General features: G+C 54.5%; 2 protein-coding genes across 5 annotated transcripts; both read right to left on the minus strand.

Annotated features, from left to right (window-relative positions):
* Positions 1–1,757: 1,757 nt before the first annotated feature.
* Positions 1,758–8,837, minus strand: SCARF1 (scavenger receptor class F member 1). Of its 2 annotated transcripts, none has more exons than XM_058163877.1 (11): positions 7,877–8,837; positions 7,249–7,310; positions 6,886–6,987; positions 6,470–6,575; positions 5,720–5,941; positions 5,392–5,520; positions 5,210–5,313; positions 4,993–5,113; positions 4,531–4,655; positions 4,211–4,366; positions 1,758–3,486 (listed from the first exon to the last, which is right to left on the minus strand). In XM_058163877.1, exons 1-11 carry the CDS (start codon positions 8,005–8,007, stop codon positions 2,717–2,719), a joined length of 2,028 nt encoding a protein of 675 aa, XP_058019860.1. In that variant the 5' UTR covers positions 8,008–8,837; the 3' UTR covers positions 1,758–2,716. The 2 variants fall into 2 exon arrangements, with proteins under 2 accessions (XP_058019860.1, XP_058019861.1); XM_058163878.1 differs by having other exon boundaries at positions 6,050–6,575; positions 7,877–8,178.
* Positions 8,838–8,988: 151 nt separating this feature from the next.
* On the minus strand, positions 8,989–21,528 carry RILP (Rab interacting lysosomal protein). 3 transcript variants are annotated; one of them, XM_058163880.1, is made up of 8 exons: positions 20,970–21,528; positions 20,576–20,699; positions 18,909–19,030; positions 18,640–18,813; positions 17,910–18,061; positions 11,108–11,230; positions 10,152–10,247; positions 8,989–9,285 (listed from the first exon to the last, which is right to left on the minus strand). In XM_058163880.1, the coding sequence occupies exons 1-8, from the start codon at positions 21,204–21,206 to the stop codon at positions 9,120–9,122; spliced, it is 1,194 nt and encodes a 397-aa protein (XP_058019863.1). In that variant the 5' UTR covers positions 21,207–21,528; the 3' UTR covers positions 8,989–9,119. The 3 variants fall into 3 exon arrangements, with proteins under 3 accessions (XP_058019863.1, XP_058019862.1, XP_058019864.1); XM_058163879.1 differs by having other exon boundaries at positions 17,910–18,067; positions 20,970–21,526; XM_058163881.1 differs by lacking the exon at positions 11,108–11,230 and having other exon boundaries at positions 17,910–18,067; positions 20,970–21,525.
* Positions 21,529–21,704: the final 176 nt, after the last annotated feature.

Genomic DNA, 21,704 nt, shown 5'->3' on the forward strand with positions numbered 1-21,704 from the left:
CCAAGGTGGCGAGGTGGGCAAGCGGGCGTCGAGTGGGGTCTCCCGCCAAGAGGGGCAAGGACGCCTCTCCTTCCAGCTGGAGCCCGCGGAACGGCTGGCCACGCGGAGCTCCTTCGGCGACCCTCAACAGGCCGGCGTCACTTCTTTTCGCCAGGGGTAACTCTTGAGTCCCAGCCTCCATACTCGCTCCCGATCGTGGCCGGCGCCGGGCGCATAAGCCGACCTTCGCCCGGGAGGCCACTGCTTTGAAGGCCGCCGGTGATCTGAAGCTCCGCGGAGCCGCTGAGCTAGAAGCGTATCGGGTGCGCCGGACGGTCCGACCGAGCCCCGAGCGTCGTCTTTCGCCCCCGCCCTGTGCCGGGAGAAAGGCAAACACCCCCCCGGGGGGCCAAAAAAAGGAGCTCTCCCGGGCGCCCCTCTTTTCGCGCCCACCGGTGCCCCCGCAAGACGATCCTCGCTCCGCAGTTGCCACCGCCTGAAAGAGATGGGCCGGGGGTGGGAAGAAGGGTGTCGGGCGCCCCTTGGAGGAGAAGGGTGCTGCGTTCGCCTGTCTGCCTGTGGATGCCATCGGAGCTTTGCAGTTGATTATTCAGGGGTCTCTGAGCAAACGCCTCCACCCGAGGGGGGGGGGCTTGTCGCCTCCGACACGCAACGAGAGCTGCCCTGGGATCCCTTCCCCGGTTGCCCCACTCTCGAGGGCGATCGCGGTAAACAAACAGCTCCTGTCCCGGGTGTTCCTCTTTCCCGGGTGGGCTGGTGAACAAGGCCGGCCGGTCCATCCCTTGGCAGGGAATCTTCGGCTCAGCGATTATCCAGCCCGAGCGGCTGGTCCCAGGAGGTCGCCCCTCTGCCCGGGGCTTCTGGCCGGGCGGTTTCCAAAGCCGTCAATTTCTCCATCTCGCCGATACGTCTGAACCGCCACCTGATTGCCTCGCCCGCTTGTGCTTCAGCCTGACAAACGGACCTAAGTTCTACCGCTGGTTCCTCCGGAGAGCAGGTTATGCAGGTGCTGAGGCAACCAAGCCCCCCCCCCCCACAACCTGCGTGCCGACGGTAGCCCTGCCCCCCTCCGGGCTCTTTGTCGCTGTTTGTGCCCTCCAGGTTTTTTGTTTTTTTTTTAACAAAAAAAAAGGGGGGTAGGGAAAATGGAACACTTGACTTTATGCAGGGTGAGAGAGGCCTGCAGACCCCTCCAGAAGCTGTTCTGGGATTCTTTTTGCCTTCTTGTGCAATTTCAAGCTGTGCTCTTTGGGAGGTGCTTTTCTGAGAAGAGACACCCACACCCCATTTGGGACCTACATCTGACAAGGGCCTGATGGAGCCCAGAGCTTTGGAAGTGGCTAATTCTTCCAGGCTGACAGGCATCCAGAACCTTTTGGGAGGACGGTTCAGGAATGTATTCCAGGCAGGATATGATGTGCCTGGAGATTCCGAGAACGCCCTTTGTGGGTGGGGGAGGCGAACCTGGTGAGGTTTCTGTAGGACAGGGCTGGCCCAACTGCTCCATCTGACTCCCATGGTCCCTTTGATTCAGTTGGACTGTGGGGGCTTTACTTTTCACACCGACACCCTGCACGCGGGGTAGTTGTGATTGCAAAGCCAGACAACAAATCACAAATTAAAACTCTGGTCTGGCATGTTCATTCAAACCCCCTTGAAGGATTACAGAACCCATGTGAAGTTGTGATAACATTCAGAGGCAAAAATAGTGCCCCCCCCCCACTTTGGAGAACCCAGCAGGGGTGAGAACTTTTCCACCAAAGAGGAGGCGCAGGCTTGGGTGCAAAGGCTGGTCTGAACACAGCTCAGATCTGGCTTTTTAATCAGGGGCCTTCCTGACCCACAAGGGCCAGGAGAGGCTGAAACGCAGGTCCTAGGCGAGCATCCCGATACATTCGTTTGCACTCTGAGCAGAAGTAACTGGCATGCTTTAGTCGGGGTTCAGGGTGTCATGTGGGCCCAGAAGACTGCACTAAGTAATCCAAGGTTTAGTAAACCATAAACTATAAACCAGGGTTTAGTTAACCATAAACCACTGTTGGCTGCCACAGTCCAACAAGGGGACAGGCCAGGAAGAAGTACCTGGGGTTTAATAAAGCTAGAATCATTTTAATCCCAATTCAGACTGAGTCCATAGTTAATACAGTCTTAACTCTTGTTCATCCTTTTGATGAATGTTTTGTTTAGGTGGTCACTGGTTCTTCTGGGTCTCGGCTTGCCAAGCTCAAGGGTTCCAGGGAGGTTTCAGGGGCAAGACTGCCCCTTCAGCCTCTACAGATACAGCTTCTGCCCAAGACTGCTCCCTGCTGGTCACCACTGGCAGCTCCCCATACCCTTACAAGGCTGGATATCCACAAGAAAAAGAGCCCAACTGTTGGTAGCAGGAGTGGCAGGTGCCTGCAGTTCCAGGCCAGTTGCCTTATCATGGCGATGCAGCGACAGAGAGATACCCAAAGCAGCACCTGTCCAGATGCCAGACTATTGCCACAGACTTTTCTGAGCGGAAGAGCAAAGAAGGGCTCCGTGAGGCATCAGGCAACCACAGGCAGGCTCCGGGTTCAGCATTTCCAGTGGCAAGGGAAGCCTCCAAAAGGACTGAAGGTTAGGGGCCCAATCCCTTCTAGGGCATGGCAGGATTGGCCTCACCCACACGGGACCCCTTGAAGCTTCACTCCCCCACTTGTTTGTAGGAGGGTGCTGGACACAGCTGGGCTCCTCAGGCAAACTCAGAGGCAGGGCATGTTTGCTTCACTGGCTGTGCCCCTCCAGGGAGGGGTCGTGGCTCTAGGGTGCCCCTGCTCCCTCCACCCTCCGCCTGCTTGTCAGGAGCCAGCAGGCCTTGAGCTTCAGCTGTGCTGGGCTGTTTCTCTGCGGCCAGCTTCCTTGAGGTGCCCTTCGCAGCATCCAGAGCCTTCCAAGGCACCTTCTGCAGACTTCTTGGCCAGGCAGCTTCCTCCTGCCCGCTGCTCTGATGCCATTGGACAGCCAGAGGGGGGTCTTTGCTAAACCTTCCAGCTTGGCCCACGGTCATGTAAATGGTGGTGATGCTGGACTCATGGACGCAAGCTTCCACAGCATCTGCCTCCGGGTGCTCCGCTCTCTGCACCAGGTGCTGGGAGCCACCAGCCCAGCTCCTGCAGCTGCCGGGATGGTGACCTTCAGGGGCCCAGCCACTGTCCTCCCAGGCAGCTGGTGCCACATTCTCATAACAGCTTTTGCCCAAGGAGTGCCATGAGGCCCCTGTGGGGCGGTTGAGGAGGAGCTGCAGAGGAGGAGGTCCTTGGACTGAGCTCTTAGAGGCTGTTGGCTTCCGGGCAGGGTTGAGGGCTTCTGGGAGGGCCCTGGGGCTCTGAGGGCCAAAGTGGGTCCCTTCTGCAAAGGAGACGGAGGGCCGCTTGCCCTTGGCGATGCTGGAGGTGCGAGGGATGGCGAAGGGCGAGGAGTGCAACGCTGCTGCCCCGAGGAGAATGCTGCCTTCTGGTAAGGCTGAAAGGGCAGAGAAGGGGATTAAAAAAAAAAAAGACTGGGCTGGGTTCACCTTAGTGGGGCACTAACACAATACAGTCTCTGTACCCCAAGCAGGGGCAAGGGGTACAGCTGAGCAGCCCCTCTGGGGGCCTCATCCCGCCATACCTGGAGTTCATGACACACCTGCAGCTGAGCCTCACCTGCGCATTAAGCACAAGCAGCCCCTTCCCTTTAGGGCTGTGCCAAGGCCACAGCACCCCCTCCCCACCACCACCCTCCACCAGGAGTAACAAGGGGGGGTCCATCTATTCTCCAAAGTACCTGAAGGCAGGACAAGAAGCAATGGATGGAAATTAATAAAATAGAAATTCAGCCTAGAACTAAGGAGAAATTTCTTGACCGTGAGAACAATTAACCAGTGGAATGGCTTCCTTCCAGAAGTTGTAGGTGCTCCAACAATGGAGGCTTTTAAGAAGAGACTGGACAGCCATTTGTCTGAAACAGGAGAGGGCCTCCTGCTTGTGTAGGTGGTGGGACTAGACGACCTTTAAGGTCCCTTCCAACTCTGTTATTCTGTTCCCTTCCTCCCAAGGGGTCAGCAGCAAAATCAGAGTGGGACACTCGGGAATTGCTAAAACTGTTTTTCCCTAGTTTGGCTCTACGATCCTTTGGCACTAGACAAGATTGATATAGGCTTACTGGAGAGGGGGGATCCTACCTTCCCCCCCACTCGCACTCCTACCTTCACTGGGAGGGAGAGCAGACTGAGACCCTTGGCAGCCCCCCATTTCTTCGTTGACTCCCTCAGAAGAGCCAAAGGAGCTGTCCGAGGGCCAGGCAGTGGATGTTGGTTCGATGAAACTGGGGCTGAAGGGGACCTCCAGGTCTCGGTGGGCGACTGGCGGAAGACAAGCATCAGAGCATGGCTATCAGGCCCAATCTTTCCCACCACAGGCACTGCCCCTCAGCCCCCCTTAGTTCCTGGGAGAACAGGCAAGTGGGGGCAGGGGGTACAGGAAGGCAGGCCCTTCGTGCTGGCGCTCCTTGGAGGTAGATTCTCACCTGTCACCCGTGGAAGCTTTGAGCCCCCTGGTGAGAAGCAGGGCAAGCTGGAAGGGAGGCCGGGCAACCCAGCTATCAGGTGGTGTTTCGCTGGAGGGAAGAGATCCCGCTCAGCCCCTGGTGCCCTAGAAAAGAGGGGGAACTCAGACCGGGAAGACCCACTTTTTCCCAGTCCAGGCATCCTCCGGCTGGGCAGGGTCTCATTTTGCTGGAATCACAGGGCAGCTTGAGCAAGGAGGCATAAACGAAGCTTTTCAGCCTCCTCCCAATGTTGGACTAGATATTCTCCACGTTCCCCCGGTTGTTCTGCTCAAACCCGTCTGGGATGGGAATCAATCCAGTCCCAAGAGAGAAACTCTACACACACACACACACACACACACACACACACACGCACTCCTGCTGTGGACCCAGCCAAAGAGGGTCCATTCTGACTCTTTTGGCTGTGGGGGGGGCTCTCACCTGACCAGAGAGGCTGCCCCACGGCAGCGGTGGTGGCAGCAGCAGCAGCAGCAGCAGAGCCCCAGCAGGAGCAGGAGGGGGCCCAGAATGCCTGCAAGGAGGGCCTCCTGGCCTTGGATTTCTGGGAGAGGGAGGAAGGAGTCAGTGAGGAAGCCCCCCTCCCCAGGGGGCACCTTCTGGATTGGCCTCAGGCTCCGGTCAGGAAAGGCAGACTCACCCCATGGGCAGTCTCCAGAAACAGGGTGGCATGGTCCCCCTGCACAGGGACAGACCACAGAGCAGTTGGGGCCATGGAAGGCTTCCGGGCAGCTCTGGTTGCAGCTGCAAAGGAGGCAGAGAGAAAATGTGGCGTGAGACCGGGGGAAGCAGGGGATCACTGCCGCCGCCCCACCTTGTTACCTGGTGCCCCAGTAGCCAGGCTGGCAGAGGCAGGTCCCAGAAGCAGGATCACAGCTCCCAAAGAAGCAGTCAGGGCAAGAGGACCGGCAGCCTTCTCCGAAGAAGCCAGGGGGACAGGAGGCCTCACACCTGCAGCAAAGCCATAGAGGGCTTGAGAGGCAGAAGTGAAGAGATGACAGAGCCCTCTCTGGGGCAGGAGCAGATTCCACCCCGGCCACGTCCCTCCCACAGCTCTGCAAAGCTGCCCTTGCTTCCTTCCCTCCCTATTTCTGGCAGCCAGAAAGATTCCAGCTGCTGCTGGCGCAGAGGGCCCAAGTTCAGACCCCACCTCGACCCCATGAATCCTGCCTCGCAGTTCTGGCATTGTCCTGTCTGCGGTAGGCAAGTCTCTCCTTGGAGACAGTGACGGGGGCATGGCTGGGTGCAGTTGTCTCCATACAGCCCCGGAGGGCACGGCTGCCAGCAACGGGTCCCATTCCAGCCGGGGTCGCAGGCCAGGCAGTCCCCCTCTGTGGGGGAGCAGGGCTCTCGGTTCCTGCAGTGACCGCAGCTGCAGGGGCAGGAAAGAAAAGGAGCAGGTGGCAAGTGGGCACCCTGGCAGCCCAGCGTTCAGCTTCTCGGCTCTTCCCTTAGCCTCTCTGGGTCACAGGCTCCTCACCTATGGGCACACTGGGGTCCATAGGTCCCCTCAGGGCAGGGCTCTGTGCAGTTGGGGCCCCTGTAGCCAGCATCACAGGTGCAGCGTCCATCCTGAGGGGTGCACAAGCCGTGCACACACTGGCAAAGGTGCTGGCAGGCTGCCCCCCACCACCCTGCTGTGCACTCGCATCGGCCGGACTCCTGGGCGCAAGGTGATCCATTGCAGCTGCAGAGAGAGGTACATCGCCTGCCCCACCAGCCCCGATGGCACAGGCAGAGGCCGATGGCTGGGTCACAGCGGGAGCCCAAGAGATTGCACTGGCACTGCCTCCGACAGTCAGGGGCCCACCAGCCGGGATCACACTGACAGCTGCCGGTGACGGGGTGGCAATGGCCTCGCTGCCCACACAGGCAGGCCAATTGGCAGAGCGGTCCCCACCAGCCCAGATGGCAGCTGCACTCTCCGTTGGCTGGATGGCACCTGCCGTGGGGGTGGCAGTGGCAGTTCTGCTTGCAGTCTGGTCCCCAGAACTGCTCCGGGCACCCTGAAAGAGAAGCACAGGCCTCCTCAAACCCTGGACCAGCCCCCTTCCCCTACTGTAGGACTGGCCGAAAACAGGGTCTGTCCGAGGAGCCAAGTGGTCATGGACCCTGGTGCCCTTCCAGGTGCCAATCTGAGGAGCATTTTCCTGCTCAGCCCACGGCCAGGGTGGGGACCCAAACAGGGCTGGTGGGAGGGGTTCTCCAACAAGCCAGGAAAGCCACGGTAAAATGGGTGAATCCGTGGTTGCCTACCGACTCCCTCAGAATTGGGGGAGCGGTTTCTTGGCTCTCCCCCAACTGGGCGGTACTCACGGGCGCTGCAGTTGGCCCCGAAGAAGCCCGGCCGGCAGCGGCAGACCGCCGGGCGAACGCAGATCTCCCGCTCCTGGCAGGCGTCGGCGCCCAAGCAGAGGGCTGCGAGGAAAGCGGTGGGGGGGGCGAGGTGAGGGGACCATTATTTTCCCCTCCCCCCGAAGGGGGCGCAAAGCATCAGCATAGCCACCGGCAGAGGGGTCATCCTGCAGCTCTGCCCCGCCCTTCGGCGTTCCCGGGGCAGAAGAAACCGCGTCGGGTCTGGGTCCGGGTCCCTGCCCTGCCCTGCCCTGCCCTCCCCGCCCCGCCCCGAGCTCCAGGCTGGCGAAGTGTCGGTGGCCCCTCGCACGGAGAGCAACTCACCCAGGGGGCACTCGGACCCCACTTGCTTCCATCCCGGGCAGCAGACGAGGACGGGCGGTAGGCTAGCGGGAGAGAGACCGCCCTTAGCCAGAGAGCGAAAGCCCAACCTTGACAATAACTGCCAGGACCAGACCGTCCTCGGCGGAGCCACCCGCCTCCTCCCTTAAGAGGCTGAAGACCCCTTCCGAGTCTCCCGGAGCCAAGCGCTGCAAGGCCCGCGGGACGAGGAGAATTATCCGAGACGCTCCGAGGCGAAGCGGCGCTGCTCCGGGACTCTTGGCCGGACGGAGGAGCTAGGCTCAAACAGCCCTAACAAGAACCGGGAAGCCTCCGCCCGACTGCCACCTCGGCTCCCAGCTTTCCCTGCCGGTCCGAGCACGGGAAGTACACTGGAGCCTCGGGCGGAGAATGGGCGGAAAGGGAAGGCGCAGGCGAGGGCCGGGAGAGACCCACAGGCGGCAGGCGAAGGCCGAAAGACGCCCCCCTCCAGAAGCCCCACCGGCGCCCTCCGGCCCCTGGAGCGGAAGCCCCCGCCACCTTCGGGGTTACCCTGCCTGGCAGAGCGGAGCGCACGAGCGACCATGGAAAAGAAGCGTGGCCGGACGGCACACACACACACCCCTCTTACCTATCTTCCGTCGTGCACACGTGCCTTCCCCCGAGCTCCAGCTCCGAGGTGCCGCGCCCGGAGTCCGGCAGGCCGAGCAGCAACAGCAGCAGCAGCAGCTGCGGCGGAGGAACCCAGCGGCGCTCCATCATCCCGGGGGCCCGGCTGGGAGAAGTCGGGCGGCCGCAACCCTGAGCGCAGAAGCGCCTCCCGCCTATTTCCTGCGGGTCTTCCTGAGGAAGCTGGCCGGGCAGAGGAGGAAGGAGCCAAAGAGCATCGTCGCCCGAGAGGCTTGGCAGTGTCTCTGGCACCAGCCTTTCGGGCGGCTGCAGTCACCTGCAGGAAGGCTCTGGGAGGCCCCTGCACAAGGCAACCTCCTGACTAGCGGAGCCCACGGGGTGGGGTAGGGACGGAACTTCTTTGTCTTATGGATTCTGGCACAACCCCAGACTAGGACACCCACACACCCCTCAGCATTCACAGGCCCCAAAGGCTTTAAGGCGGAGTGTCTACGAATGCCGGGACTCCACTGAACCCGGATTGGTCAGATAGGCTGGAGTCCTAGCGAGCAGGGGCAGCAGCGTCAAAAACCCGAAAGAGAACTTTATTTGGTTCCAAGCTAAAGAACTTTGTGCACTTGTTCTTTGGGGCCAGATCAGATGCCCGCTTCCACGGTGAGGCTCGCCCCTGAGCAGGAGCCTCCACCCAGACGATTGACCTCCACTTCTGCCAGCCCCCCTCTCCCAAGTCTCTCTTCAAGCATTGCAGTTTCCTCTTGAGACCTTCCTGGACTCAGAAGGGGAGCCCCTCCTGGTTACCTCTTTCTTGGAGGTCAGAGCAGGTTGAGCTGCAGCTTCCTCTCAGGTCAGGGAAAAGGAAGGGAGGGGCACCAGGAGTTGTGCCTTGAGAGGGTGTTCCCAGAGGCTCCTAGCTTGTCTCCCTGCCTCCCCCTCCCCAAGGAAGGGGTGCTTTCTCCACGGTTTGCATAAAAGACTTGCTTTGAGCGGTATATGGAAACTGGTGGGAGGGGGATATCTTGGTGGGGTAGGATATCCTGCCCTGCCCCCTCCCTCTGTTTCAGTAACGGAAGGGGGAAGATTTCCGCTTCCTCCCAAGGAGGCTCTTCATTCCCATTTGCACATTTTCTGTTTTATTGACACAGGGAGCAGCCTTGTTGGAGAGGACAAGGGGTGTGGAAGGGCAGAGCCTCCAAGCTGCTGGCAAAGAAGGGCAGAGCTGCAAGTCCAGCAGTGAATATCCCAGCTCAAGGAAGTGGGGAAGTTGGGCCCGGGGAAGAGGAGCCACCGGGGAGCGTTTCTTCCCTCTGCTCTTCTCCTGGACCCACATCTTCTGCATTGATGATCTCCCAGGTTCCAGGCCTGCTTTCCGGGGGGCTGGGCTGGGAGGTTCTGTGATACCACTGGTTGAAACTGGGAGGGGAGAGACACAAAGGAGATCCCTGAGAACAGAGAGCAAGAAAATGTCTCTGGCCATTGCTCTGACCACTGGTGCCCCTGTGGTTCTCGGCAGAGGAGCCACTGGAGCAGGGACTGGCCTTGCTATGGGGAAAGCTGCACATGGAGTAGAGAGTCAACACACCTCCAGGCCCCACTGCATCCCAAGCCAACTTAGGAAGCCTGCTCTAGTGGTGAAATTGCTGGCAGGAGATGGTGAGTTCTAGGCCTGCCTAAGGGATGAAAGGCAGCTGGGTGACTTTGGGCCAATCACTGTCTCTCAGCCCAACCTACCTCACAGTGTGGTTGTTGGGGAGGGGGGAAAAAGTGGAGGAAGGAATATAGTATTCACCACTTTGAGTTACTTATAAGAAAAATAAAAATGGGAGGTAATAAACAAGCATAAATACAAAAGTGATTCTCCCACTGGGGAACTCAGAGCTCTTTTGCTCTCAATCCGGCGTTCCTGAGGATGTGAGGAGAGAAAAGGGGCCTGGCATTTATTGGGGTCATGCAAAATTTAGGGAGTTCACCAAGTTCACACACTGGAGTCTGGCTGATGAGAGGAGGCTAACTTTGAACTCCAGGAAACTTCCAGGAAATCCACGGCCTTCAGGCTGGACTGGGAAAGAAACACCCTGTGACTTCCCTGCTTCAGCCATGAGATCAGCTGCTTCATCCATAAACCAAAAGCTACACCTTCCTAGGGAGGGGTTCCCAGAAAAGCCCCCCAGGGCCGGTGGTCTGCTTATTTCCCCTTGTCCTCAGAGAGACGTCTCGGTACCCCAGCAGGAATCCCTCCCAGCTCAGCAACTGCCCCCTTCTGTCCAGCCCACACTCACAAGCTCTTGATCCTGGACTCGGGCAGGTGGCCATCAGTGCAGTCAGAGCCAGGAGAGCCTATCGGCCACCCCTCACCTTCCTCCTCCTCTTCCTCCCTGAAATAGAGCAGAACAGAGCAGGCATTGCAGACACCTCAATGAGCTTTGTGAGTTTGCGTGCATACGTGTGTGTGCTGAAATTGGGGGGGGGCATTTCCTTGGAGTGCTGCCACTGCTAGAACCTCTGGACCATCTGATTAGATGAACGGCTATAGTTCGCATCTTTCTCCCTTTAATTTTGCACCCTCGTTAACGAACCTCTTCCTAAAACCTGGCTGATTTTCTTCCATTTCCCTTCCTGAACTGCAGGAGATGAAATTACGGCACTTACAAACTACTGAAGGATACACACATCTGATTAAGCAGCCTCTTTCCATGAAAATATGTTACCATGCCAGGTTATTTTTAAGACAGAACCAAGTTGGAGAAACTATCTGAGGATATACACCTCTGTTTAGTTTAATCCGATTCGCTGCCTCCGCCCTTCCTGCACTCTTTTGGAGAACCTGCCTTGGGTGGCTGCAGGACAAACACGGTCCCACCTTCCGGTCAATGCAGGGAGCTACAGAGCACCAGCCTCACCTCCATACCTGCCAAAAGTTTGGAGTTGGTCATAAAAAGATGGATTTATAAAGGTGAACCAGCACAACGGCAAAATGTCAGGGCAAAATGTCCTCTCTTCAGCCTGAGGGGGCCAAATTAATAAGTCCCTTTTCCTCTCCCCAGGTGCGCAAGAGGCCAGATCCTATTTGCTTCTGATCTGTCCAGGTCAAGGGGAGCTGGGCTGCCAGATTCTTTGTGGCTAGTGAGTTTGTTGGAGACCACACATTTGCCAGAGAGGGAGTGAGGGAGAGGGGGAGAGAGATGAATAATGCTTGGGGAGGACAAAGCTGGCCTAAGGCTGGCAAGAGACCCACCTGCCTCCCGGCTCCTCTTCTGTGCCCAGCATCTTGGCCCAGATCTTCTTGCGCTGCTTCTTGATGGCAGATTTCACTGCATGCAGGAGGAGGACAGGGACTCGCTCCCCATTAAGCAGCTCCCTGGAGGCAGAAGCAGCTCAATCTCAGGAATGGTATTGGGGGGGGGGGGAGGAAATTACCTCTCCTCTAATAACTGCGAGAGGATCCAGGTGTCCTAGTGGACAGCCATTTAAATATGAGCCAGCTGGGTGCGACAGCTGCCTAAAAAGGCCAATGCAGTCCTAGGCTGCATCACCAGGGGGATAGAATCACGATCATGTGAAGCGTTGGTCCTGCTTTATAAAGCCTTGGCAGGACTACACCTGGAATGTTGCCTTCCATTTTGGTCACAGGCTAAACATGAGCCAAGAGCAGCCACTGCTCTCCTCTCCCTTCTGCACTTAGAAGACGCTATTCAGATCTGGGCACCATATTTTAGGAAGCTGGGTAGAAAAAGACAACAAACAGCAGAGTAATAGAAAAACAGATTTGGATGGGACCCTGGAGATCTTCTAGTCCAACCCCTCTCAAGCAGGAAACCCTAGACCATTTCAGACAAGTGGCTGTCCAGTCTCTTCCTTAAAGCCTCCAGCAAACCTAGAGAGGCAATCGGGGACCACTGGAAGGAAGATTTATTGACATTTTTAAAATTTATTTATTTATTTATAATTTAATTTCTATACCGCCCTTCTCCCGAAGGACTCGGGGCGGTTTACAGCCATATTAAAAACACAGAATATACAAAGTATAAATCACAAATTTAAAACAAATTTAAAACGAAATATTTAATAGGCCTAATTAACTAAAACGGTCATAGACCGATATAAAACCCTTTAAAATTTAAAATTATAAATAAATTAATTAAAACACACTTAGGCTAGTCCCGCACGATTAAATAGTAAAGTCTTCAATTCCTGCTTGAAGGTTCGGAGGTCGGGGAGTTGGTGTAACCCCGGAGGTAACTCGTTCCAAAGGGTCGGTGCTGCCACAGAGAAGGCTCTCCTCCTGGGGGCCACCAACCGACATTGTTTGGATGATGGCACCAGAGCAGGCCCACTCTGTGGGAGCGCACAGGCGTTAGGAGGCTATCGGTGGCAGAAGGCGGTCTCGTAGATAACCCGGTCCTAAGCCATGGAGCACTTTAAAGGTGATCACTAACACCTTGAATTGCACCCGGAAGGCTACCGGCAGCCAGTGCAGGCCACGCAGGATAGGTGTTATATGGGAGCAACGTGGTGCTCCCTCTATTACCCGTGCAGCCGCATTCTGGACTAGCTGGAGCCTCCTGATGCTCTTCAAGGGAAGCCCCATGTAGAGAGCATTGCAATAGTCCAAGCGAGAGGTAACGAGGGCGTGAGTGACCGTGCGTAAGGATGTTCTTCTAAGGACAGCCGATTGTCCAGGAGAATGCCCAAGTTGCGCACCGTTACCCTGGGGGCCAGAACTTCACCCCCAACAGTCAGCGAAGGCGTAAGCTGACTGTACCGGGACGCCGGAACCCACAGCCACTCTGTCTTGGTGGGGTTGAGCTGGAGCCTGTTCTTCCCCATCCAGACCCGCACAGCCTCAAGACACCAGACCATCACCTCGACAGCTTTGCTGGGGTGGTTCGGGGTGGAAATGTACAGCTGAGTATCATCAGCGTACAGATGATAATCCACCCCGAAACCACGGATAACCTCACCCAGCGGCTTCATATAGACGTTGAATAGGAAAGGCGAGAGAACCGACCCCTGAGGCACCCCACAAGTGAGGCGCCTAGAGGTTATTATTTAGATTTTGGCACTGCCCAACTCCATGGTGACCCGAACTGACTTGCTATATAAAAAAACAAAATACAAATGCAGTAATATAAATACAAACACAATAAGGGAAATTACAAAATTGTAACCTGAACAACTGACATCCGTGTGTACCGTGTGTCAGACCACAGTCGAAGGGCTGAGTCCCTAAGCTGGAAGGCTGGAAGTTCCAGGGGGATCCCTGGGTGGGAAATAGGCAGTTTGCCATTGCAGGCAATGACTCCGATGTGTGGCAGAGCCTCAGCAGTGCATTTGAAGACGATTGTGGGTAGATGCTGGTTTACTGCACTTTGGATAATGCCAGATGGTGGGTTTTTTATATTGTCTTTATACAATGGGGGTATAGATTTAGTTTTTTAATATTTTAATTACTGTGAGCTGCCCAAAGTCATATATTTTATTTTTACATGTATTTATTAAATTTATCCCCCCTCCCCCCAATCTCATCAGTAAGGCGACTCTGGATGACTATTTCAGATGGATGGCTACACAAACTGAATAATTTAAGTATATAAGAAAGAAAGCAAATGAAGAGGGCTGAAATGTTCCTTAAGAGTCCTGGAAAGCAAGATAGTATTCAAAGCGACCCAGGCATATTTTTCCCTGAGACATAAGAAGGAGCAGTGATTAAGCTCAATCAGGCTTGCAAAAACTCTCTTATCGTGGTCTTATCTCTGTGAAGTAGAGTTCCAGTTTTCCTGGGAAGTTTGTTTCCTAATCTGTTTTACCCCAAAGCTCTGACACAAACTCCTTCCCTCAGAAGCCTCTGGGTCTACCAATACCCTGGTCCTGCCTCCGGATCTGGTGCAGTTTCTTGGTTCATTTCTCATGCCATTAATAGACAGCGACAGAGAGCGAGTGCTGCCTCTGCAAAGAAGCTAAAGAAGCAGCGGATCACCTGGTTAGCTGCTGCAAGAAGATCACACAGACAGCATGGCAAAGTGGCAACACTGGGGCACTGGAAGATCTGCAAGAAATACCACTTGCTTGCAAGCAAGAACGGGTGGACCATAAAATAGAGAAAGTCATAGAAAATGAAGAAACTAAAGGGCTCTGGGATTTTAGAATTCAAACAGACAGGCACTGCCACATAACACTCCAGACTTAACAACTGTTGGTAAAAAAAACAAAAAAGTTTGGTTAGTGGACGTTGTAGTACCTGGAGACAGCAGAAGAGAAGAGGAAGAACTGGAGAAGATACAAAACACAAAAACCTGCAAATAGAAGTAAAATGACTGTGGCAAAAGAAAGCAAATGTGGCACCAATAGTCGTAGGCACCTTGGGTGCAATCTGAAAACGTCTGGAGCACCACCTGATCACCATCGGCATGGAATAAAACCTCATGGTCAATTGCAAAAGGCAGCTTTCCTAACAGCTCACTTCCTGCGATGATACCTTTAAGACAGGGCTGAAATGCTCCCAGTTCAGACCGGCTTGCCCGATCCAGTAGCGATGGCAGCGGGTGGTTCGGAGAACCGGTAGCAAAAATCCCTGGCCCCGCCCCCTACTGAGCCGCACCATCAGCAGAGGTCTTTTTTTAACTTTTAAAAGCAGTTTTTCTTCAGCCGAAAACATGCTTTTAAGAGTAAAAGTAAAAAGTAAAAGTAAAAGTAAAAGTAAAAAGTAAAAGTAAAAATGAAAGTAAAAATGAAAGTAAAAAGTAAAAAAGTAAAAGTAAAAGTAAAAGTAAAAGTAAAAGTAAAAAGTAAAAAGTAAAAAGAAGTAAAAAGTAAAAAGTAAAAGTAAAAGTAAAAAAAAAAAGCCTTTGATGATCCTGCGGCTCAGCTGAGATCGTCAGAACCCTTTAAACTCTTTTTTTTTTAACAACCTCTTCAGCCGAAAAAAAGTTTTAAAAGGCTTCTCTGGTGATCCCAGCTGAGTTCCTCATCACCAGAATCTTAAAAACCTCCTTTTAAGAGGTTCTGGGCTGCGATAAGGCACTTACCTAATTAACTGCTCCTTTCTGGCTGGGAAAGCCATGCTTTACACCCATTGCATCAGCTAGCAACTGAAGCTGCCTGCTAAATCCATCTCCTCAGTCAACAACTGCTTTGCTGGCTGAGGAACTCTGGGAATTGAAGTCCACAAACCTCAAAGTTACTAAGGTTGGAGACCCCTGATCTAAAAAATATAAATAAAATAAAATAATAAAATAAAACATTTCTGCAGCTTTCTGAGATTTGGTGTGTTTCTGTAGTGTTTCATTCTAATTACACAAACACACAAAATCTCACAAAGCTGTATGTGGCATTTTGCGTGTGTGAGTCAGTTGTGTTGTGTTGTGTTGTGTGTGTGTGTAAAATGTGAAAGTTGGTTTTTGAGCTTTTTGTGGCTGTGTGAGGTTCCTGCTTGTTGCAGGGGCCATTTTGGGTGAAGTGCAGCTGCTTTTACATTGTGTGTGAGTCAGTTGTGTTATGTTGTGTTGTGTGTGTGTAAAATGTGAAAGTTGGTTTTTGAGCTTTTTGTGGCTGTGTGAGGTTCCTGCTTGTTGCAGGGGCCATTTTGGGTGAAGTGCAGCTGCTTTTACATTGTGTGTGAGTTAGTTGTGTTGTGTTTTGTGTGTGTGTAAAGTGTGAAAGTTGTTTTTTGGTACCTCTTATTGTTATGTATACTTTGTTTATTATTTTTACTATTTATTGTTATTGGCCACGCCCACCCATCCATCTGACCACCAAGCCATGCCCACCAATGAAGCCACGCCCACAGAACCAGTAGGGAAAATTTTTAGATTTCACCTCTGCTTTAAGACCATCAAACAATCACAGCTGCCTATCCCAGGTCCTGGGGAAGGACCGATAGGTGGATAAAAATGCCAGACCCAGCAGTGGCCTGTGTGACCAACAATAATTTAAATAATGCAACCTCTTGACTGGAGAGGATAAAGCAGTGGTGGAATTCAATTTTTTCACTACCAGTTCTATGGGTGTGGCTTGGTGGGCGTGGCAGGAGAAAGATATTGCAAAATCTCCATTCCCACCCCACTCTGGGGCCAGCCAGAGGTGGTATTTGCCGGTTCTCTGAACTACTCAAAATTTCCGCTACCAGTTCTCCACAACCTGTCAGAACCTGCTCAATAGCACCCTTGGGATAAAGTCATGCAATTAGAAGTTTCTGCTGTGCTCCAAACCATCAATAACTAAAATCAAACTTTATTTTTTTTTTAAAGAAAATTCAATAACTCTTATTATGTTAGGTATTAAAATGTAAACATTCCCAGTTGGAAGAAAGAGTTAGGATTCAAACCTTTATTGTCAGAGCACAACAAATGTACAGTGAGATTGGTTAGGATAATCTGATCATTATAAAACAATGTTTCTCCATGAGATTTAAAAAAAAAGTGCAATTATCCAATTAGTGAGCTCAGAAATGAACCTGCTTGTAAATTGTATTTTAGCTCAAAAGAAGTTAATGAGAAGTAGCTTTCTGGGATGCAAAAAGTTAGGAATTTTTAAAAAGTTGATTACACAGAATTTTCTACCTGTAGACATACGCCAATGTTCAAAATTCAAATGCAGTTTTCTGGCTAAACATTTTAACCCTGTTTTTTAAAGATAATCAGATTCCTGAAGCAAACGTCATTTGCTTGTTTCCTGAGCTTTTTAAAAGCTGTTTATATTAAAGGCTCAGAGAACTATGTTAATTCTTTTCCCTAGCCCAGGGACCCAGCTTCTTTCACTGTTTTCTCTAGCTTAAAGTCAACATGTTTTTTTGGAGACCACCTAAAACTAGGGGTAACATGATAGGAGTCTTCCAATGTCAAAGGGGCTGCCACAGAGAAGAAGGGAGTCTAGCTATTCTCCAGAGCACCAGAAGGCAGGACAAGAAGCAACAGATGGAAACTAACCAAGGAGAGAAGCAACCTGGAATTTCTGAGGAACTTCCTAACAGTGAGGACAATTAACTAGTGGAAGGGTTTCCCTCCAGAAATTGTGGATGCTCCAACACTGGAGGCTTTTAAGAAAAGGCTGGACGACCATTTGTCTGAAATGATATAGGGTATCATACTTAAGCAGGAATTTGATTAGAAGACCTCCCAGGTCCCTTCCAACTCTGTTATTCTATCTCCAGGTGAGCTGGCAGGCTTGGCCTCCAGCTCCCTGGGCAGGTGAGCAAGGCCAGGCTTCATGGGGAAGGAGTGAAGGGGTTGTGCCTCTTTCAGAGTCTGGGGCTGGGACCAGCTCCAGATATCACAGAAGGAGCCTGGCAAACTGGAGCTTCCTGGAGAAAAGAAAACCACAAGGAGACATGGCAGCCATCTTCAAGCACCAAAAGGCCACCAAGCAGAAGACCAGGTGAAATTTTTCAAGCTGGTTCCAGAAGGCAAGAAAGAAAAAGTTTAAATTAGGAGCGTTTGGGTGGGAAGTGTTTCCGAACACTAAGCGCTCTTTACTCGGCTTGGGGGCTGAAGGTGTTGAAGTAAAGGCTGGACAGATGTCTCTCGGAGAGGAGCAGTGGAGGATTCCTGCACTGGAGGGTCTTCAAGGAACTACCCCCTTCCTTTGGGTGGGCTGGGGGCTCTGTCTTCTGAAGGAAAGCAAAAAACCCTCTGCTTTTCAAATTGGTGAAAACAGCAGCACTGTAGGATAAGGCTAAGCATCACAAGTCTTAAGAAGAACTTATTATTTCTTTGATTTCAATAGCCACCCATCCCAATAAGCCACTCTTGATAGCCAAAAGCTTTCTGAAGGAGACAAGGCGACTTATGGCAGGAGACACCGAAGAAGAGGGGCGGTCCCAGGGTTGGTAGCACCCTGTATTTTCAGCAGGGCTGGACCCCTCGGACTCCCATATAGAGGACCCTGCAGTGGCTATTCTCTGTCAGAAAACCAATTTGGGCTTCCCTGCCAGAATCAGTCCAGCTGTCCTGGAGCGAAGGCAGTTGTGGGACTGCAATGGGTTCATCCAGAGAGAAGCTCCCCCTCCTTCCCCCACCTCATACCAGAGGAGACCGACTGACCGCTGATAGTAGGCCAACTCCTCCTCCACCAAGAAGAGGCTAGTTTTGAGCTCGTTGCGTTCTTGCAGGATCTGCTGCAGCTCTTCCTTTGAGAAGGTGCGCTGGTCAGGGGGGTGTTCTGAGGGGACTGCAGCCCCTCCCACATCCCCCTCCTGTTCCTAAGGAAAGAAGGGGGACATTTACATTGCCTTGTTCTGTGAGCCACCCACGTCAGTCTGAAGTCATGCCTAAAATCATGAATAAAATGGCTGGTCGCTGGCCACCTGCTTGTGGGCATCACCTCCCCCTTTCACCTGGAGAGTGCCCAGGCTGGACTCGGGGTGCCATCAGCCTCATGCTCCTCAGCGAGACCCCCCCTCCAGCGTTCCCCCATCCCAAAACTACTTGGAGCCCAACTTAGAAGGACAAAAGGTGCTGTAGGGAGGCAATGCAATGACCTTAGATAAGCATCCAGAAGCCCTCAAGCTGGGCAGAAACTCAACAAGGCCAGACAGGCAGGGAAGCCTTAGAAAAAGGCTCAGCTGGCCCTCCCTAACTCCCTGGGGTCTTCCTGTGGAGTCAGTTTCTAATCTGGACTACCTCATAAGGTTGACAGCTCCCACTGTAATTGTCCACAGGGCTCTTGTTTAGCCAGACAAAGGAGGTGTCCAGGAAGCCATAGCCCCTCTAGGTTGCACTGGCCCCAAGCCCTCTTTGCCCTCCCTTCATGTGCTTGCTCTGTCCCGCTCACCGTGGGGATGCTACTCCTGGCAGGCTCTGCCACTCTGCCATGCCTTTCCGCTTCCCAGAGGGCCTCCACCTCCCCCTTCCTCTCCAGGGCACTCCTGAGCTGGGCCTGCACCATGGCCAACTTCCGGCGCAGGTTCTCGTTCATGGTCATGAAGCGGTTGAGCTGTTCCTGCAGCTGTGGAGACAGACCCACAACCACCCTCAGCAACTGGGGGGAGGTGGGAGGCCCCCCCCTTGCCTTCCCCTCCAGCCAGACCCATTGGCACTCACAGCCTCTGTGTCCCGGGCCTTGCGCTGGATCTCATGGTCCTGGGCACGAATCTTGTCCCGCTGATGGTCCACCACCTCCTTCAGCTGCAGCATCAGCTCCCGCTCTTGGCGGCCAAGGCCGTCTGGGGAAGGACAGAGACTGGCTTTGTGGCGTCCCTTTGGCTTTGCCATCGCTCAGCTGAGCTTTGAGCCCAACTTCGCAAGGCTGATTCCCGTTGGCAGTACCCAAGGGCAGGAGAAGCTGCCATGCAAGCAGGAAGTAAGCAGCAAAGGTAACCCTTGAAGGAGGGGCCACCTCGCCTCCCCTACAGCTGCTCAACCCAGCCGCAGCAGGCAGGATGTGCTCCCTCTGCCCACAAACATCGGGTGCCCTGGCAGCATCTCCTGCTCCTCTGGCACAAGGGGGATCTGAGTGACGATGCCAGGGACCCACCCTTCAGCTACTTTTCCAATCAAGAGTTACCCTACGGCATTCATGGGTGCATTTCTTCATTTCCTTCAGGCCTGTAAGTTCCCAATGATGCTGCTTAGCTCACACAATCCAAACAGGGGAATTGTAATAAAACCAATTAGAAGATGACAAGAACAACATGGACCCGATGGAACAGAAGGAAGAACCTCCGTATCTCATCAAAATCCTGTTAGTGGCAAACCACTGTTTTAGTGTTAGTGCCACAGACCCACTGACCAGGTCTGCACAAAAAGCTAAATGGTAAACTTACAGCTGGAACTCACATCACCTACTAAATCCAAACCAAGCAAACCACATGACAGCCTCTGAACTTCAGCCATCGAGCCGGCTGGGGTGAGTTTAACCCCCTCCCTTGGGAAGAATCAGCTGAAGAAGGAGGTCTCTCTTTCCTCCCTGCCAGGGAGTGGCATCCTCAAAGGCACGCCAGTGTGTGTTGGGCACCCAACAAAGGTCCCGCCTGCCTTTCCTCTCTGGATGCCCAGATTTCATTACTGGCTGGGCTGCAACTCATGATGCATAACTGGAAATTTCCGGTGAAGAAGGAAACCGCCCTCTCCTTCTCTCCAGTCCAGCTTGATTCTGGATTCTCTCCTGGTCTATCTAGCCAAGGAGCTGGGAGCAAAACCACACACGGGAGACCAGGAAGCTGCCGCCTTCCCCAGGCAGGACACACCTGGGCTAATGACTTAAGCAACCAGGCTAGCTTTGTGGAACATCCCACACTCCACACCCCGCCACAGAGAAGCCTGTTGTGCAAATGCAACTGCTCACTCTGCATCACAAGCACACCCGCGGGGTGGAATCGCTCACTGCAGCCTTCCAAACTAAGCGTGATCTGTTAATGGGTGCCCCCCCCTCCAGGCTCTGTTTGGGGCCACCACTAGTAGCAGGATGTCTATGGGGCCAGCCGGCTCTTCACAACATCAAAACATGGAATACAGCCAAACGGCTGCTGGAGTTCCCCCAGCTCAAAGTTCAAGCGAGGTAGAAACAACCGGTGGATGCGCAGAGACTCTGGCAGAAGCGGCAAGAAAAGATCCCGGGCTCCCTCCCTCTCCCCTTCCCCCTCCGCTAAGACACTGGCGGTTGGAATCCCTAGTACAGGTCTCCTATGTGAGCAGGAGGTTGGACTAGATGACCTCTAATGGCCCCTTTCAACTCTGTTATTGTTACTCCTTGCCCGGCCCGGCCTCACCTTCCTGGGCTTGGCCCCCCGCCAGGCGGCTCAAGGCTCGCTGCTGCTCCACTTCCAGCTGAGCCAGCTGGCTCTGGAGGCGCCGCTCCCGCTCTCGAGCTTCGGCTAGCCGCTGCTCCGCCACCTGCCAGAGGAAGAAGCGCACCGCTCACTTTGACCTGTGCGAAGCGCTCCGCGGCCAGCAGCACCGGAGAGGCCCGGCCCGGCCGGGGAGGTGGCGCACACTCGGCCGGCTCACCTCGCTCTCCCTCCGGCCAAGCCGCCAACGGAGGGAGAGCGCGCTCCTGACCCGCGGCAGAGCCGGCTAGGCCGCCATCCCAAGCCGGGCCGCCCGTGCCCAAACGCGGGGAAACGCCGGAGCCTTCCCGGCCGGGGAGCGCACGAGCCTCCGCACCTGCCGCGAACGCTCGGCGGCGGCGGCGGCGGCCGGTTCCTCGTCCGACGACGCTCCCAGCAGTAGTTCGCCGAGCCCGCCCGCCGCTCCGTCCGAGGCCAGCGTCTCCAGGAGCTCGAGGAGGCGCACCACCTGCGGGACCAGCCCGGCCAGGGCGGCCGTCCCGAAGTCATCTGACAGCCGTTGCAGCTCTGAGCCCAGCGCTGCCGCCAGGCGGTATACGTAGGCCGCCTCCATTCGGCCGGGCACCGCGCTCCTAACCCTGACAGGCGACGGCCGCTGCAGAGCGCGGCCCAACGACGACTCCGCTCGGGCACTGCTCCGCCTTCCGTCTCCTCGCTCGCTCGCCCCGCCTCGCTCGCGGCCAGAGGGAAGGCGCCCCTGGCGGGACTCGGCCTACTGCTAGCCCAGCCGTGCTGCGGGATGTCCCAAAGCTGCCTCCGGCCGCTGTCCAAGCCTGCAGAAGGCGGGTGGCGGTGAAGCCGAACCCCCGTGCCAGAAGCAGGGCTAGTGGCTCGGGTGGAGGGTGCGTGCGGGCTTTCATTTTCAAGGGGAAATTTCACTTTCACTTTCGAGGGGAAGCAAAAGTGGTATTTTCCTTCAGGGCGGGGCTCCAGCCCAGACAACTCCCAACACATTCCTCGTCCAGGCTTGGTTCGGCTCACAATCGTTCCCAAGTCCTGCCTGCCTGATGGTGGGGAGACCTTCAGGGAGCAGCCAAGAATCCCACCCTGG

This window comes from Ahaetulla prasina, chromosome 1, assembly GCF_028640845.1.
Source record: "Ahaetulla prasina isolate Xishuangbanna chromosome 1, ASM2864084v1, whole genome shotgun sequence".
NCBI classification, from domain to species: domain Eukaryota; kingdom Metazoa; phylum Chordata; class Lepidosauria; order Squamata; family Colubridae; genus Ahaetulla; species Ahaetulla prasina.

Coding starts and splice junctions, on each gene's coding strand:
- SCARF1 (XM_058163878.1), bottom strand. CDS start 8,007: ATGATGGAGCGCCGCTGGGTTCCTCCGCCGCAGCTGCTGCTGCTGCTG. Junction 5,521..5,719: donor GCAGGATTCATGGGGTCGAG/GTGGGGTCTGAA, acceptor GCTTTGCTGCAG/GTGTGAGGCCTCCTGTCCCC. Junction 5,114..5,209: donor TTCTGGAGACTGCCCATGGG/GTGAGTCTGCCT, acceptor TCCCTCTCCCAG/AAATCCAAGGCCAGGAGGCC.
- RILP (XM_058163879.1), bottom strand. CDS start 21,206: ATGGAGGCGGCCTACGTATACCGCCTGGCGGCAGCGCTGGGCTCAGAG. Junction 20,700..20,969: donor CCGCCGAGCGTTCGCGGCAG/GTGCGGAGGCTC, acceptor TTCCTCTGGCAG/GTGGCGGAGCAGCGGCTAGC. Junction 11,231..17,909: donor GAGTTGGCCTACTATCAGCG/GTCAGTCGGTCT, acceptor TTCTGCCTCCAG/GGAGCTGCTTAATGGGGAGC.